The sequence below is a fragment of the Oryx dammah genome, unplaced genomic scaffold (assembly GCF_014754425.2).
Source record: "Oryx dammah isolate SB20612 unplaced genomic scaffold, SCBI_Odam_1.1 HiC_scaffold_15, whole genome shotgun sequence".
Lineage (NCBI taxonomy): Eukaryota > Metazoa > Chordata > Mammalia > Artiodactyla > Bovidae > Oryx > Oryx dammah.
The window spans coordinates 22,462,543-22,482,275 of NW_024070199.1; the positions used below are offsets into that span (position 1 = coordinate 22,462,543).

The following is a 19,733-nucleotide window of genomic DNA, read 5'->3' on the forward strand; positions in this document are numbered from 1 at the left end:
GAGTTAGACTCTCATTTTCAAAAAATCCTGCTCTTCATACATGGCATTATTAATATACATTTTCATTTCCAAATGACCAAGATAGCTATGCCTGGATAAAAAGGAACTGCTCAGAGCTTCTGTTAATACTGAGAATCAGACTCCCATCACTGCATCCAAACACAGAGTACACTGGACTCTACAGTAACAAGGCAGCGCTGTCATCTTCTTCAATAAATGCAAAAAATGAAAGTGTTAGTCACTCAGTCGAGTCCAACTCTTTGTAACCACATGGACTGTAGCCCACCAGGCTCCTCTGTCCATGGAACCCTTCGGACAAGAATACTGCAGTGGGTAACCATGCCCTTCTCCAGAGGATCGTCACAATTAATACTACCTAGTAAATTTCTGTGTGTCCATCTCTCCTGGAATTATAAACAAGCAAATGAGAGCGAGACAGGGAAACAAACGAGACTCTGATAAGCTCCTCAAGAAGGATGATTCTGTCTGTCTCTACAATACCTAAACTAGTCATTTCTTCAACTGTATGATCAGTATACTTTAGGAGAAAGAGGCAATGGGAAATCTTGCAAGGGTGCTGTTCTTTATGACACTACTAACATTAGATGTTTACAGTAACTGATGAAGTCAATACAGCAGGTGTTATCCTCACCTAAGAAAAATGGCATGGAGTGACATGTGACTGTTCCCTTAAAAGCCTACAACTGCCACATTTTAGATTCCAACATATGCCATTCCTGCTATTATCTGGGGAAAAAGCATAGTTGAGTGCATGTTCCTAAAACACTTAAAAGAAGACTGTCTTAGATGCCACTAATGCTTTTAAATGTAAGCATTAGTAGCTGATGTTATTTACAGCTTATTTTATGTGCTAATTTTCAGTGCTATTAAGATACGTTATTATGATTCAGAATATTTCAAGTTATAAATCCCCCAAGAACAGAGATCTTATCGTCTTCAAACCCATATTCCCAGAAGGCTTAACACAGTACCGGTGTGATGGTTGCTCTTAATAAATACTTTTTTTTTGGAAACAAAAGACTCACACGATGTTGTGATGTTTAGCATCTTATGTTACTCACTGCAGTCTACACAACTAGTTGTGTCAGCCCCAATACAAAATAAACTTGTCCTGATAGAGTTCTATCTATTCCTTCAATCATTTGACAAATATGCATGGAATGCCTACATTGTGTGTACACGATAAAGCAACAAATGTACAGTGGTGAAATACAGACAAGGTTTCTGCCCTCCAAGGATCTGTACACTTGTGGCAGGAGACAGTTACACATATGCATATGCACAATACATATGAAAACAAAAAAATGCTGTAAAAGGCATAAAAGAGAGTGATACAATGAAGCAGCTACTTCAGGTAAAATGGCCAGGGAGAGTCTCCTCAAAAAAGTGGCATTTGAGCTAAGAACTAAATGAAGAAAGAGGTTTACAAATAATAAGTACTAGACAAGGTGTTGGAGAAGGCAATGGCACCCCACCCAAGTACTCTTGCTTGGAAAATCCTATGGACAGAGGAGCCTGGTAGGCTGCAGTCCATGGGGTTGCTAAGAGTCGGACATGACTGAGCGACTTCCCTTTCACTTTTCACTGTCATGCATTGGAGAAGGAAATGGCAACCCACTCCAGTGTTCTTGCCTGGAGAATCCCAGGGACGGGGGACCTGGTGGGGTGCCGTCTCTGGGGTTGCACAGAGTCGGACACGACTTAAGTGACTTAGCAGCAGCAGCAGACAAGGTGTTAAGAAACGGGGAGTTTCCTACACTTCTGGTGGGAATGTAAATTGGCATAGCCACTATAGAATGGGCTTCCCTGGTGGCTCAGCGGTTAAGAATCCTCATGGCAATGCAAAAGATGTAAGAGACATGAGTCTGATCTCTGGGTTGGGAAGATCCCCTGGAGGAGGGCATGGCAACCCACCTCAGTGTTCTTGCCTAGAAAATCCCCTAGAGGAGCCTCGTGGGCCACAGTCCATAAAGTCGCAGAGTTGGACATGACTGAAGTGACTTAGCATGCAGGCATGCACTGTGGAATGCAGTATGGAGGTTCCTTTGAAAAGTGAAAATAGAACTATCATATGATCTAGCAACTCCACTCCTGGGTATATATCTGGAAAAACAAAAACTTTAATGTGAAAAGATACATGCATTCAATGTTCATAGTAGCACTTATTTGCAAAAGGCAAGATATGAAAACAATCCAAGTGTCCATCAAGAAATGATCAGCTTAAGAAGATGTGGTATATATGTGTGTGTACACACATACACATAATGGAATATTACTCAGTCATAAAAAAGGAACAAACTACTGCCTTTTGCAGAACATGGATGGATGTAGAGAATATTATATTAAGTGATATGTCAGAGAAAGAAAAACAATATCTGATATTAATTACATGTAGAATCTAAAAAAAAATGATACAAATGAACTTATTTACAAAACAGACTCACAAACATGGAAAACAAACTTTGGGATACCAAAAGGGAAGTGGAAGGAGGGAGGGACAAATAGGAGTATGAGATTAACAGATACAAACTAGTATACATAAAATAGATAACAAGGATTTGTTGTATAGCACCAGAGATTATTTCCAAATTCTTGTAATAACTTTAAATGGAATATAATCTGCAAAGAAAAAAAAATCACAATGCTATACACAGGCTTCCCAGGTGGTGCTAGTGGTAAAGAACCCGTCTGCCAATGCAAGAGACATCAAAGATATGAGTTTGATCCCTGAATTGGGAAGATCCCCTGGAGAAGGGCATGCTACTCACTCCAGTATTCTTGCCTGGAGCATCCCATGGACAGAGGAGCCTGGCTGGCTACAGTCCATAGGGTTGCAAAGAGTCGGGCATGATTGAAGCAACTTAGCACAATGCATGCTATACGTGTGAAATTAACACAACATTGTGAATCAGCTATATTTCATTTTAAAAACATGCGAGAAAACAGATATTGAGTGTTCCAGACAGTGTTCCAGCAAAGGCAAAGGCCCTAAAACCAGGTGATTTCACTGTCATGTACAAGACTTGAAAAGATCAGAAAGGCTAACATATATAAGAGAAAGCCCAGTAAGTGGACAGGGACAATGTCACCTAAAGCCTGGAGGAAAGACCATGCAAAGAGTTAGAAATTTATTTTACATTTACTGGGAAGGCATTAGAAGGATATAACAAGAAAGTGATATGATCAGATTTATACATCTATTATGCCAAGAAATATTCTGAACCAACAGTGCTTTCAATTACCAAGAGGAAAAGAAAAAAAAACCTAAATGCTGGTCAGATTCCTGTTCTTAGTAAGACTCATTTACAAAGCTATTTTTAGTGAGGAAATGAAAGGGAATTCAGATGAACGATTATCCAACTTTAAAATGTTACTAATAAAAACAACCCTAGTTCTTTGCCAAGGACTCCAGCTCACCAATGTCTTCCTGTGCAGAGCTGGAATCAGTTCATGGATGAAGAAAGTGCATCCCTGAGGAGGCAGAGCTCTGTTCCCCCAGGCACACCACTCAGCATGGCAGAGAGAAATCAGTAGGTGAGGTGGCCACGACATCTGTCATCTTAGCAGGGACATTTATGACAGTGACAGGGCATGGCTGGTAATTACATCAGAATAGGCATAAAGTGGGGTTGTCCCTGGCATTTGGGATGCAGGGTCACCTTTGACCTAGGCTTGCGTCTCTACTTGTACCAAATAAGCTGTGAGGCCAGAAGCAAGGTGTTACCCTTTCTGTGACTGCATTTCTTTATTGGACAGATGAACTATGGTTGCATTTTCTCATTTACTGAACACCAATTACTCTCGCTGGAGAGACAGAACACTAAACCTCATTTTATGTTTACACACTAGTACAAGAACAAGAAACTGAACAGTAGAACAGCTACAGAAGCATATGCCAGGATAGGAGCTCTAGAGTTAGCAGAGGAGAGGACTGATAACTCCTATGAAGGTTTCAAAGAACACTTCATGGTGATCTGGTGAAATCTGAGCTGAAGGTAGGGAAATGAGCAGAAATTCATTTTCGAATCAGCATGATCAGGAAAAGAGAGGGTCATCCCTGAGTCAGAGCTCTGCTCCATTCCACCCAGAGAGGGTCGGCACATGCAAAGGTACAGAAGTGTGTACACCATGATGGTCAATTGCATCAACCAGGTGATCTCTATGGTCTTTCATGAACAAAAAGCTAAGCATCCCACATTTATTGATATCAAATACAGTTTTTAAAAGTGAAAGTTTTGTTTTTAGCCCCCAAATGTAATATCACATATGTCAAAATTATATCTTTCTATCTGCAATAACAATAGCCATTTGATCTATTCCTATTCACATAACATCTATCTACTATGAGTTGCATATATACAGAAGTTCCTGGCCATGGAGTAAAGGAAGTATATGAAGACCCAGGATAAATGTAAAGCTCTCTGTGAAGTTGCAAATCATTGTTTCAACAATAAAAAGAATAGGGATGGAGTATGAGACAGAGTGCTGAATATGCAGAAAAATATGACCATTTCCATTTTACACACAAGATAACTGAGGTACAGTTTAGATAAGATCTTGCAGCATACTTAGTCATAGCAGAGCTGGAATCTGACTGCACGGAGTCTGGCTCAAGGGTCTATGCCTGCAACAACTAGGCTGCACGCCTTTCAACAGCAATACCAAGACTGCAATGGACAAGCTATGTGCTTACTGTTCCCTAATTTATCTTTGCTTCAGAGCCCGTCTCAGGGCAGAAGTTGTAAAAACACTGATTGGTTCTTAGCAGCAACCTTTAGGGAAAAAAAGACACGTGGTGAGCAGACACAATGGATTTTCAAAATCAAATTTCCACTTTCTAATTCAGCATTCTGAACTTTGAGAACCCATGGTCAGAATGCTTGCCCTCTGGGTCAGCTCAAATCAGCGTTAAGAATTCAGCTGAGTCCACATGACATGAAATAACTGGATTGGTTAAGGTTCTCATGGAAACAATTACATTCTTGATCAGTTGTTTGGATTTCATGAAAGGTATAAGGTCTTAAAGGTGAAGAACTCTATCTGTTAACTTCCTCTGTTCAGCAGGTAACAGAACCATAAGCAGAAAAGAGATTAAAGGAGACCTTGCAAAGACGATGGCAGCAGTAATAACAATAAGGTTAATTTGACTCTATTATATTTGTGCATCAATCCAAAGCTTATAATCTTTAAGTATATGGCATCTCATTTAAATCTAATAATATAAATATGTGCATTATTATCCACATTTTTATATATTCACAATGAAGTCTCAGAGAGGTGCAGTGACATTTATAGCACAAGAGCTGAGATTTAACTGAACTTTCTATGTCCAGTAATATTTCCTTTTCTCCCACAGCGGCATCTCAAACTGCAAAAAATTCTAGCAAGTCATCATGGTTTCCTTCAGAAAGAACTAAATACCACAGCCTACAGACTCAGGCTTTGTCCTCTGACTGCCCTAGTTTTTGAATAATAGTTCTAAAACTCTACATTGCATAATCCCTGGGCTGATCCCTGAATTACAGAGGGAGCAAATTTGAGAACTGATGAGTTTTAACCAGTGAGGGGTCATATTTTAACACTGGGAGCTGAATAGACTACCAAAGCAGGCTGCCGCTCCTGCAAAGGTCCAGAGGGATGGAGGGCATGGCTGAAAGCAGCTTACCAATACAGGACTCCCCGGACAGTGAATAGGTCCCATCGTCATGGAAACCGCTTCTGCACTCACAGTGGTACCACCCTGGTAGGTTAACGCAGCGGGAATGGTTGTGGCACTCAATGATCCCCTCTGTACATTCATCAATATCTGCCTCAGAGAAAAACACAAGCCCACCAGGACATTAATTTCTTTCGACACTAACCTTTTAATAAACACCTAACACACTCATGTCAACATACTGATTAAAACTGGTTAGTCACCTAAAATGAAAGTTACTGGAAGAACCAAGTCCCATCTTTTCCCCCAGAATGCAAACAAAATGAAAGCTCATTCTGGATGCTCTCTCATGAATTGAACAATGGATGAGAGCTGATGGTCATGAAGACATTTCCAACTGCACATGCTGAATCACCAAAAACTAAATTGAGGATGTCTGGCACAGGTCTGTGATTCAGAGAATATGATTCTTCTCTGAATTGATGATTCCAAAAGAGTAACTCCAGATATTGCTTGGTATTCTTTGAAAATATCTGTGAACAAATAAGTCCAGGAAACTCTATCTTAAACAGTGTTAAGCTAATGATTTTTAGATTTCAGCCTCAGAGATTTAACATAATTATATGCCCTGTAACTTGGAGAGGAGAATCATAATATGCACTGTTTCCCGTATTTACTGGGCTGAAGAGTGCTTTTTCTTTGGATTGCAGCTTATGAAACTAAGGTTTAGGGGAGCACAATTTGGGAACTACTGTTCTATCTCTCTCTACAACTGCCGATTCACTAAATGACTTGATTTATGATAGTCAATCAGAGCTACTCGTTCTTCAGTCTTTCCTCATTAAAGGAAGTATTCTAGGCTCTATTTGCTCTAGAATCTGGCTTCATGGAATCAGCAAATGCATGGTTCACTCAGATTCTCTAGCCCAAAGACTTGCCTCTGAGCTGAAGGAAAGTGACACCCCTGCAGAAAGATGAGCTGTTGATTGTCATGGTAGGCTCAGCTCATCTTACATAGCCTCTTCAGGTAATTATTTCTTGGAATATAGCAATTGCTGGCTGGGAATCTTCCCCTATTTCTCCTGGAAATACCTATACTACAGCAGTCTTATATAAAAAGAAATTAAACTAACACTAATATATAACACATGAAAACCACATGATAGAATGAAAACCATAGTCACAGAAAACTAATCAAACTATTTACATGGGCCACAGCCTTGTCTGACCCAATGAAACTATGAGCCATGCCATGGAAGGCGACTCAAGACGGACAGGTCATGGTGGAGAGTTCTGACAAAATGTGGCCCACTGGAGAAGGGAATGGCAAACCACTTCAGTATTCGTGCCTTGAGAACCCCATAAACAGTATGAAAAGGCAAAAAGGTAGGAAACTGAGCGATCAACTTCCCAGGTCAGTAGGTGCCCAATATGCTACTGGAGATCAGTGGAGAAATGACTCCAGAAAGAAAGAAGAGACAGAGTCAAAGTGAAAACAGCACCAAGTTGTAGATGTGAGTGGTGAGGGAAGTAAAGCCCAATGCTGTAAAGAACAATATTGAAGAGGAAATTGGAATGCTTGGTCCATGAATCAAGGTAAATTGGAAGTGGTCAAACAGGAGATGGCAAGAGTGAACACTGACATTTTAGGAATCAGTAAACGAAAATGGATTGGAATGAGTGAATTTAATTTAGATGACCATTATATCTACTATTGCGGGCAAGAATCCCTTAGAAGAAATAGAGTTGCCCTCATAGTCAACAAAAGAGTCCAAAATGCAGTACTTGGTTGTAATCTCAAAAACAACAGAATGATCTCTGTTTGATTCCAAGGCAAACCATTCAATGTCATAGTAATAAAAGCCTATACTCCCAATCAGTAACGCTGAAGAAGCTGAAATTGAATGGTTCTATGAAAACCTACAAGACCTTCTAGACTAACCACCAAAAAAGATGTCCTTTTCATTACACGGGACTGGAATGCAAAAGTAGAAAGTCAAGAGATACCTGGAATAACAGGCAAGTTTGACCTTGGAGTGCAAACTGAAGCAGGGCAAAGGCGAACAAAGTTTTGCCAAGAGAACGCACTGGTCATAGCAGACACCCTCTTCCTACAAAACAAGAGACAACCCTACAGATGGGCATCACCAGATGGTCAATACTGAAATCAGATTGATTATATTCTTTGCAGCCAAAGATGGAGAGCTCTATACAGTCAGCAAAAACAAGACCAGGAGCTGACTGTGGCTCAGATCATGAACTCCTTATTGCCAAATTCAGACTCAAATTGAAAAAAGTAGGGAAAATTAATAGACCATTTAGATATGACCTAAATCAAATCCATTATGATTAGACAGTGGAAGTAACAAATAGATTCAAGGGATTAGATTTGATAGACTGAGTGCCTGAGAAACTATGGATGGAGGTTCATGATATTGTATAGGAGGGAGTGATCAAGATCATCCCCAAGAAAAAGAAATGCAAAATGGCAAAATGGTTGTCTGAGCAGGCCTTACAAATAACTGAAAAAAGAAAAGAAGCAAAAGGCAAAGGAGAAAAGGAAATATAAACGCATCTGAATGCAGAGTTCCAAAGAATAGCAAGGATAAGAAAGCCCTCCTCGGTGATCAATGCAAAGAAAGAGGAAAATAGAAAGGGAAAGACTAGAGATCTCTTCAAGAAAATTAGAGATGCCAAGGGAACATGTCATGCAAAGATGGGCACAATAAAGGACAGAAATGGTATGGACCTAACAAAAGCAGAAGATATTAAGAAGTGGTAGCATGAATACACAGAACAATACAAAAAAGATCTTCATGACCCAGATAACCAGGATGGTATGATCAGACACCTAGAGCCAGACATCCTGGAATGTGAAGTCAAGTGGGCCTTAGAAAGCATCATTATGAACAAAGCTAGTGGAGGTGATGGAATTCCAGTTGAGTGATTTCAAATCCTAAAAGATGATGCTGTGAAAGTGCTGCACTCAATATGCCAGCAAATTTGGAAAACTCAGCAGTGGCCACAGGACTGGAAAAATGAGGTTTCATTCCAATCCCAAGAAAGGCAATGCCAAAGAATGCTCAAACTACTGCACAATTGCACTCATCTCACATGCTAGCTAAGTAATACTCCAAATCCTCCTAGTCAGGCTTCAACAGTATGTGAACTGTGAATTTTCAGATGTTCAAGCAGGATTTAGAAAAGGCAGAGGAACAAGAGATCAAATTGCCAACATCCACTGGATCATCAGAAAAGCAACAGATTTTCAGAAAAACACATTCTTCCACTTTATTGACTATGCCAAAGCCTTTGAATGTGTGGATCACAACAAATTGTGGAAATTTATTAGAGATGGGAATACCAGACTACCTAACTTACCTCCTGAGAAATCTGTATGCAGGTCAGGAAGCAACAGTTAGAACAGGACATGGAACAACAGACTGGTTCCAAATTGGGAAAGGAGTACATCAAGGTTGTATATTGTCACCCTGCTTATTTAACTTAAACGCAGAGTACATCATGCAAAATGCCAGGCTGGATGAAGCACAAGCTGGAATCAGGATTACTGGGAGAAATATCAATAACCTCAGATATGCAGATGATACCACCCTTATGGCAGAAAGCAAAGAAGAACTAAAGAGCCTCTTGATGAAAGTGAAAAGGATAATGAAAAAGTTGGCTTAAAACTCAACATTCAGAAAACTAAGATCATGGCATCTGGTCCCATCACTTCATGGCCAATGGGGAAACAATGCAAACAGTGAGAGACTTTATTTTGGGGGCTCCAAAATCACTGCAGATGGTGATTGCAGCCATGAAATTCAATGATGCTTGCTCCTTGGAAGAAAAGCTATGACCAACCTAGACAGCATATTAAAAAGCAGAGACATTACTTTGCCAACCAAGTTCATCTAGTCAAAGCTATTGTATTTCCAGTAGTCATGTATGGATGTGAGACCTGGACCATAAAGAAAGCTGAGCACTGAAGAATTGATACTTTTGAACTGTGGTGTTGGAGAAGACCCTTGAGCATCCCGTGGACTGCAAGGAGATGAAACCAGTCAATTCTAAAGGAAATCTCCTAAATATTCATTGGAAGTACTGATGCTGAAGTTGAAACTTCAATACTTTGGTCACCTGATGTGAAGAACTGACTCACTGGAAAAGATCCTTATCCTGGGAAAGATTAAATGCAGGAGGAAAAGTGGATGACAGAGGATGAGATGGTTGGATGGCATCACTGACTCAACGGACATGCGTTTGAGCAAGCTCTGGGTGTTGGTGATGGACAGGGAAGCCTGGTGTGCCGCAGTCCATGGAGTCACAAAGAGTCAGACACTACTGAGTGAGTGAAATGAATAAAGCACATGGGCTTCCCGGATGGGTCAGCGGTAACGAATCCACCTGTAATGCAGTAGCCACGGGTTCAGTCCCTCAGTGGGTACGATTCACTGGAGGAGGGCATGGCAACCCATTCCAGCTTTCTTGCCCGGAGAATCCTCATGGACTGAGAAGCCTGGTGGGCTATAGTCCATGGGGGCACAAAGAATCGGACACGACTGAAGCAACTGGGCGCACATGCACATAACAGACAATGGATACAGTGTGCTTTGCAGTCCTGGGCAGCATGCCCTGCCATGGGCATCAGTTCAGGGGCAATCAGTGACCTGTGGTGCTACGTCCCTGAAAAGTCCTGAGTTGTGTACAAGGCTGAGAACATAGCTTGAAAACTGCCATTCTTATCTCATGGCAGTCAAGTCAAGAATAGAGAAGAATGATGCAGCTCTCTGTTCCAGACAACTCCATCGTGGTCTTTTTCTGCCAACTGGCATCTTATTCCTTCACGGCTGGGACATTCCCTTCATGCTGTCCTTTGGCCTAGCGCATCCCTTAGGTTTCTAAATGCAATCAGCCCCCAGGATCAAGTACTTCTGTGCACCTTCAGCCGTTGCAGTCAGGTTGTGTGTGCATTTAGTATACATCTCCAATAAATAGATTTTCAACAGCTATGTTCTCATTTCTGAAATTTTATAGCCATGTGGTTCAGTGGGACACACCTTGGATCATTAAAATGTTCAAAAGTTGAAACAGAAGTGACCTGAGGCTATGTCTCGCAGAGGGGAAGGACTGGCCCTAGGTTATGAAGTCAGTTTGGCTACTTCTAAATGCAGGTCGCCAAGAGGAACAGACATAACTGTAAGACTGATTTTCAGAGATACCACCTCTATATGAGCCTGAAAGATAAGTCTCTGTAACAAAGCAGCAATACATTCGGCCTCAGGCATTTATTTCCAAAGCTTCCAGAAAGGCAGTCATGATCCCCACAGACCCTGCTGCTGCTAGACTAAGGACAATATTTAGGTAACAACCATCTAGCCACAGTTAATGTGTCAAGAAACCAGGAAATATAAAAGCAAAAGCTTCCCAAATAACCAAAACAGTCATATGTTCTGGTTGATCTCGGGGTCACCTGCTGCCCCATTCACTCTCAAAACCAATCCAGTTTGGGGGTTAAATTGTCTGAACATCTTACAAATAATTACCCTGCCCTCAATTAATAAGCAGTTTCTAGGAGGAGCAGCAGGATCCTGGTAGGCTGCAGTCCATGGGGTCACCACACGACTGAGCAACCTCACTTTCCCTTTCATGCACTGGAGAAGGCAATGGCAGTCCACTCCAGTGTTCTTGCCTGGATAATCCCAGGGACGGGGGAGCCTGGTGGGCTGCCATCTCTGGGGTCGCACAGAATCGGCCACGACTGAAGCGACTCAGCAGCAGCAGCAGCAAGAGGAGCATGAGCAGTGAAAGATGTGCAAATTTTTTTTTTTTCAATTCACAGATGTTTTTATTCCCCAACTGAAGTAAGAGAGACTAGCAAAAGCTTCCAGCAGGGTAAAAGCTATCTGTGTAGCATAGGGAACTCTTACAGGGAGTGAAGAAAAGCAGACAATTTATGCATCTACAATTACTTTACAGACACTAGGGAATCCCTGGCTTGTAGGGAAAACTAGGAAAGTAGTTGTGGCATCCCTTGCCTGGGAGCTGCACTGACCACAGCAGTTTCTGGGGGCTCCCTGGGAATAATCAAGGCTCAAGACAGACCAGCACCTGGAAACAAGGCTGCAGCTTTCTATTCTGTGGGGTCAGGTCTATAACTGAAGCTAACAATTTCATTTTATATGAAACCAGGCTGCACATGAGAGGTGCTCATATTTTCATCGTGTTCAGAAAACTGTTTCTTCTACGTGGTCACAGTAGTATTAAAAGCAACCACCACAAACCCAAATACAGAAAATACTTGGAAGCTTTTCAGTGATACCGCAGGGACTTTAAAAATGGTAAATGGCTTGCGGCTGCCTTTGTCCTAAGAGATTTGTTTCTACCAGTCAGCACTTGCTACAGGCAAACAAACAAGACAGATGCTCTGGGAATGGGGTCTCTGTGAGTTCACCATGGAATCCAGCTCCCTGTCTTAAGGAATTCTGATAAATTTACAGCGTGCCTGGCTGCATCAGCCAGTGTCAGCCATCCCAAAGGAAACAGGCAAACAAAACATTCATTTTTCCTTCCTATAACAAAGACTAGAGTTTTGTTTAAATCTCAGTTTAATCCAGCACAGACCTGAAAATGGTGGAGAGACATTGGAGGATTCTTGAGCTTGGAACCTATAGTATTCACTTCTGTATTCAGTGTCTGCTACATAATAACTCATAGCAAATAGGTGGGGAAAAAATAGAAACAGTGGCAGATTTTATTTTCTTGGGCTCCAAAATCATTGGAAATGGTGACTGCAGCCATGAAATTAAAAGATGCTTGCTCCTTGGAAGAAAAGTTATGACAAACCTAGACAGTGTATTAAAAAGCAGAGACATCACTTTGCTGACAAAGATCCAATATATAGTCAAAGATAAAGTCATGTACTGATGTGAGAGTTGGACCATAAGGAAGGCTGAGCGCTGAAGAACTGATTCTTTTGAACTGTGCTGCTAGAGAAGACTCTTCAGAGTCCTTGGACAGCAAGGAGATCAAACCAGTCAATCCTAAAGGAAATCAACCCTGAATATTCATTGAAAGAATTGATGCTGAAGCTGGGGCTCTAATACTTCGGCCCCTTGATGGGAAGAGCCAACTCACTGGAAAAGACCCTGATGCTGGGAAAGATTGAGGGCAGGAGGAGAAGAGGGCAACAGAGAATGAGATGGTTGGATGGCATCACCAAATCAATGGACATGAGTTTGGGCAAACTCCAAGAGATAGTGACGGACAAGGAAGCCTGGAGTTCTGCAGTCCACGGGGTCGCAAAGAGTTGGACACAACTTAGTGACTGAGCAACAACAACGTGATAATTCACATGAGAGCCAAGGTCACACAATTGACAAGTGGTGAGACCAAGTTCAGAATGAGCTAGAATCCATATTTGTCACTCTCTATTACATCATGTCATTGATAAATGAAGAAAGAATGATTTATACAAAGACAATACATTTATTCAATTCTCTAAATATCCTCTGAGATGAAAATATGACTCAAGGATGATATTTGTGTTGTAGCAGATACAAAAATGAAGACAACACGATCCATGAAATCCAGGAACTTGATCAGGAAAAAGCAGTATATAATACATGCTCATCCTTCAAACCCCAACTGACATCAATTTCTCCAACTCCTCCAGACATACAGTGCCTATCTCCCCTAGTGATTCAATGTATACACACACATCTGTTTAAGCACAGCAATATTTTGCCTTTTGTGTATATCACTGAAATGCAGAGTTTCTAAGAATTGAGACAACATCTTAGGTGTACATTTCATGTGATTAGAAGGGACTGTCAAGTAGTTTGAAAGTGGCCAATAAAAGTTTGTAGGAATGAATGAATGAAAGAGATTCAAAGGACCACAAGAGATCCTGCTGTTTGCAAATCACAGAGATACAAAGTCAGTTCACAAAACTAAATATTACAGAGTTAGTTTAATCTTTACATATTATTTACCTCTAAAAGACAACATGTAGTTTCTTTTTGTTGTTTGGTTGGTTTGGTTTGGCTTAAGACTTGGAGGGGGGATCCAGATGGGGAACACGTGTATACCTGTGGCAGATTTATGTTGATGTATGGCAAAACCAATACAATATTGTAAAGTAATTAACCTCCAATTAAAATAAATAAATTATATTAAAAAAAAATTTAAAAAGACTTCGCTTCTGAGTCTAAGGCAGCACAACAAGCAACAAAAGACACACAGGCAAAGCTGTCTTCAATCAAGAGTCTTATTTGTGCCTTGAGTTTTTAACTTACCATGATGGCTACCAAAGGTTTTTTTAAATAGGATGTATCCTAAGCAACACGTTTGATCCTATTTTGAATGTACAGTGAATTTGCTATCAAAAGTCATTGACAAACACCTCCTTGGATTCTTGCAAAATTCTAGTTTCTTCAGTTGGATCAATCTCTTCCCTCAGCTGATCTCTCTCTCAGATTTCATATGAATTAGCTGAAGTTCACAGTGAAAGAGTGGTTCCAGCTGCAGCTGGATTATAACTTTTCTATAGGTTTGTATGGTGAGTCATAAGGGAAAACTTGATGCTTTTGCTCATTCAACAGAAGTTTATTAAGCATACTTGTATGAAGCTGTATTCCACCCTATGATAAAGAGATGAAAAGATAAAACCTCTTTATACCAGACATGTAGAGTCTATCAAGACAACTAGAATGTAAACATATAACCATGGTTAAGAACATTGGCTTTGGACACAAATATGACTTCAAACTCTTGTTCACCAACACCCTAATGTATTGTTTAGATTTTTTTCCCAAATCTTTGCTTTCTCACCTGTAGATCAGGGATAACAAAATCAAACTTCATAAAAATGAACAAAAAAGACCCTTAAGCAGAATCTATTGCTTCTCCCATCAAATAGCTTATTAATGTTGACATCTATATTTCTGCTTAAAAACAGAAGACAGAAAAAAGTTAATATTAACTTGTAATCAGGTAACTGGTAAGGACTGAGAGATGACTTCTGGATCTTTAAAAGTGTTCATTTGTATTCTGAGACAGTTGTCATATTGCAAAACATTCAGGAGTAAAATCTGTGACTCTGTAATACGGGTATGTGCGTGCATGCTAAGTTGCTTCAGTCGGGTCTGACTCTGCATTCTCAAGAACTCTAGCCTGCCAATCTCCTCTATCCATGGGATTTTCTAGGCGAGAACACTGTAGTGGGCTACCATGCCCTCCTCAGGGGATCTTCCTGACCCAGGGACTGAACCCGTGTCTCTTACATCTCTGGCATTTTGCAGATGGGTACTTTAGCAGTAGTGCCACCTGGGAAGCCCAAATCTATAATACATATCCCATAAAACTGGATTCTCTCCTCCCCCACCAAATTACATGAATTTAAGGAAGTGGAAGTTATACCATAAAATGCTCAAGTATAGTGAATGCAAACCTGATTATTACTGAATAATTGCTGAGTTCCAGGATTTTACTGAGGATAGCATATCTCAGAATACATGAGGGAAACTAAAAAGACAAATAAAAAAGCGAGGCTCAAAACCACATGGAGGTATTATCTCACACCAATCAGAATGGCTATCCTTCAGAAGTCCACAAATATCAAATGCTGAAAAGAGTGGAGAAAAGGGGACCCTCCCGCACTCTCGGTGGGAATGCAAATTGGTACAGTCGCTGGGGGGAACAGTCTGGAGATTCTTTATAAGACTCAAAATAGAGCTGTCATAATATCCGGCAAGCCCATGTCTGGGCATATATCTGGCAAAAGCCCTAATTCAAAAAGATACAAGCACCCCAGTGTTCATAGCAGCACTATTGTAAGTGCTATAAATAGTGAAGACACGGAAACAACCTAAGTACCTATTAATAGCTGAATGGAAAAAGATGCGGCACGTATATACAATGAAAGTTTACGCAGCCATAAAAATAGAGTGAGATAATGTCATTTACAGCAACATGGATAGGCCTGGAGAAAATCATACTAAGTGAAGCGAGTCAGAAAAAGACAAATATATATCACTCACATATGGAATCTAAAAAAAGTTATACAAATGAGCTTATTTACAAAATAGAAACAGACTCACAGACATAGAAAACAAACTTATGATTACCAAAGAGGAAGTGAGGACGAGGGAGAAATTAGCTCAGGATTAACAGATACACACAACTACATACAAAACATATATATATATATATAACAGATAAACAGCAAAGACCTACTGTATAGCACGGGGATTGTATTCAATATCTTATAATATTGATAATGGAATATTGTCATCTTATAATATTGTAATGGAAAAGTATCTGTGTATGCATGTGTGTGTCTGTGTGTATGTATACACACTGAATCACTTTGCAGTACACCAAAAACTAACACAACATTATAAACCAACTATACTTTAATAAAAAGTTAAAAATAAAAAGAGAGGCTCTACAGTAGGAATAGGCTAGCTCTTCCATATTTTCTCCTTCTTCGGCTCCCAAGTGTGTATTCCGAGCACTCCTTTTCTGATGAGTGATGCCATATGACTAAGCTCCAGCTGTGAAGTTAGAAATAATGTAATTCCAGTATGGCCCCCAACATGTCTCTTATGAACCTCCATGCTATTTCCACCTTCTCCCTGGAGGCTGATGTACTGGAAAACTTGGAAACCACATGCGGAAAATGGCAGAGCCTTGGTTTGCCTGGCTCCCTGCATGACTAGGCAGAGCAGAGCCCTTACAGAGACCTGAAACTGTCAGGGACTCTTCGTGTGAGCAGAGATGTGTTTCTGTCTTATTGAGCCAATTTACAGGTTGGAGCTGCTTTATTGTTACAGCCAGTTTTTCCTGTTTTCATAGACCCCCTTACATATTAAGGGGAAAGACTGTGCTCAGGTCAGAATCATGTAGACACAGTTTCTAAAAATGAAAATAAGCAAACAAGACAAAAACCGTTAGCACCAATGAAGATTATACAGGCAGGTAAAAAAGTGGTTTGGTGTTGAAAACCAAGAATCAAAATAATGTGCAAATGGGACAAAGCTTTGTAGTCAGATAACCTGAGTTGGAATCCTGGCTCTGTGACTTCCTAAATAGAAAACTCTGAGCAGTTATTTATCTTTTTTCAGCTTTCAGTTTCCTTAGCTCTAAAGGAGAGGGTATTACTTAGCTCACATTGTTGTTTTAAGGATTGAATGAGATCAATGGAAAGCTACTCTACCAAGCTAGGCAGGCACTCATTATGTTTGTAATCATTAACATTCTCTAATTTCTAATCCCCACTTGGTCACAAAGGAGCAATGTGTCCAGGCCAAGACAGTCCAAGTCTCAAGGATTCTATTGTTTTCATGTATAAGACAAGGCCTGTACTATAGCATACTTTGGTCCTCTTCCAGCTTTAACTCCCTATAAGATGGCAGATCTGGGCTTTGGGCTTATGTCTTCATCTGCTGCTAACCAGCTGAATGGTGCTATCGAGTTTAAGCGATCTCTCTGTACCCCAGTTTCTTCATTAGTCATTTGCAATAGCAAAAATAAATGTTTTGTCTGCCTCACAAATGAAGCTTCAACAAGGCATGAACAACCTCCAGTAGTCAATTAACTGCTACACTGAATATATGGTGACATCATTATTACTGTCTCTTCTTTGTAAGTTCTGATTAGCAATAGTTTTGGTCCATTAAACTGAAAGGTGTCTGCTATTAATAACGGCATCAATGGCATTGGTGATATGACTCTTCTCCACCTTTTGTAAATCTCTTTTTTACTGAGTTGGCACAAGAAAATCAGTCTCTTCCTGGTTGTACCTTCCTATTTTACCTCCAAAATGTTTCTTTTTATTTGATTATTCTCTGCACAAATCATTCCTAAATTCATCCAGAAAGAATCAATTTATCCCATTGAAACTTTCATCTCTAATCTGGAGGGTTTCTGATCCACAACTCTATAATCTGACTGCCGACAGAAGTTAATATACACATTTACTGTTGCCTATGAATTAGCTAATCTCAGAGGTCTCTTCATTTCAAATTTATTCTCCCCAAAACATTATACAGTATGTATCTTTCTATGTATCAATCTCATTTTCCTTCCCAATATTCCATCCTAGCTCTCATTCCTCACAATCAATGAATAAAAAGTCAAAGTTCTTCTAAAGGCTTATGAAACCCCACATGATCGGCCTGCTCTTACCTCTTTGAATTCATCAAACGGTCTCCTTTTGCTTATACTGGCCAAGACAGCCATAATGACTTCCCAGCTACTACTCAGGCATATCAGTCATGTTCCAGCCACTGCATATGTTGTCCACATATGCTGTTCCTCTTTCTAGAATGTTCTCACAGATATTTCCATGGCTTAATCTCTCAATCTCCAAGTCTGTACAAAAAAATATGCACCTTCTCAGCAAGCCCTTGCCTGGCCACGGTATCTGGTTACAACCATACCTACTTATTCCCAATCCTCTCTCATTATGTTTTTCTCCTTTGCCCTTACTGGCACCTAACATACTTTGTACTTTACATGCACATCTATATAAACATACTTTACACACATATCTTCTGTCTGTCTGTCTTCTCCTAACCACATTGGAAGCCCCATGAGGAGGCATGACAGAGCTGGACCTGGCATTCAGTGGGGACGAAAGGAATATTTGCTGGTGAAGCAAAGACAGAGGAAGGGAGGGAAGATTCACTGAAAGTTCTCCCTTTGACGTGGTTGAAAAACCTGCTCTTCATTCTCTACATTTGCTGTGCATACCGTGCTCCAGTTCCTTATTTTCTCAGACCCGAATCAGTGCAGTATCTCCTGGGTGGGTTTTCTATCACTGTCCTCTCCAATTCACAGAACATATAGGGCTGATGTTCCCAAAACTAATTGCTCAGAAAAATTTTTATTAAAATCACAATAGCTGTTCTGGCATGCGACAGCAAATTCAGCTTGGGCAAGTTGCTTTGCAACTCAATACATTAATTCTTTTATTTTTATAATAAGCAAAGATTAAACTAGACCAATGTTTGTCACTTAGTCTTCAACAGAGCTCTGGGTGTCCATAGAGGCTTTCTTAGGCCAACCAGGTGAATCTCCAGATGGACCCATCCTGAGTGGCCATTAAGAAGTAATACATTTCTGTAGTATAATAACAACGACATGTCTCTAGTATAGATCTATTAAAGTTCCACTGAGATGCACAGTGTTAATTTTAAAAAAATGAGTTAGATCATATTCACTATCAGTCTGAAATTTCTATGATTCTGTGTTTTTAATACATCTGGCTCCTATAGTATTACAAAATTATCATTATTATAAAAACTTCCTATCAGGCATTCAAAGAGTCAATAATCTGACCTCACTTTGTCAACCAATTCTCTTTTATTTCTCAAAACTCTTCAGCACAAAACCTTGGCATAACTCTGGCCTGGTTGCCTTAGTATTCCATATTCTATGGGCAATTTTATTTCATGTTTCCCCCTCCGTAGGTGACTGGTTTTGTTTTTTTTAATTAAAATCCAAGCACAAATTTTAATCCCTCACAAAAAATAAAATCCTCTTGGTCTCCTCTAAATTCCTATGGGGTTTAACAGTTCTATCACCTGAATTCCTACTGTGTTCTTTAACACGGTTCTGCAACCTTATTTAACTTATATCCATTCTATTTTAGAATAAACTGTATTTCTTGCTAGAGTTTCTCTCATAACCAAATAGAATGTTTGAACTTCTGATGATTAATTATTTATTCTATGCCAGGCCTTCTGACAAGTGCTTTATATTCCCTACTTCATTTGATCCTCAGAACAGCTCTGACATAATTTGAACCACCTTAAAATGGGGGCTTAGATGTTTAAATCATATGCTCCCAGTAAAGCACCTGGAGAGCAGCAGAGAGGGATTTAAATCAAGGTTTATTTGACTCTGGAATACCTCCTTTATACCATACAGCCTCCTGCATATTTTGGAGGAAGAAGGAACTTCTCTTTTATCATCACCTGTGGTTTAGCACCATTTCAGGCCTAAAGATGATCTAACTTATTGTTAGCAACAAATGTGCAGGAAAACAATC

The 19,733-nt window shown here is 40.1% G+C and overlaps 1 protein-coding gene across 3 annotated transcripts in view; it reads right to left on the bottom strand.

The window, feature by feature from the left end:
* The window catches only part of NELL1 (neural EGFL like 1), a 1,021,326-nt gene that overhangs the window by 63,319 nt on the left and 938,274 nt on the right, over positions 1–19,733 (bottom strand). For 2 of the 3 annotated variants that reach the window (XM_040255649.1, XM_040255651.1), the window contains exon 16: positions 5,687–5,827. The exons of the other annotated variant lie outside the window; for it this stretch is intronic. In XM_040255649.1, the coding sequence (XP_040111583.1) occupies positions 5,687–5,827 (141 nt within the window). The remainder of the gene's footprint in view (positions 1–5,686; positions 5,828–19,733) is intronic. 3 annotated transcript variants of the gene reach the window in all.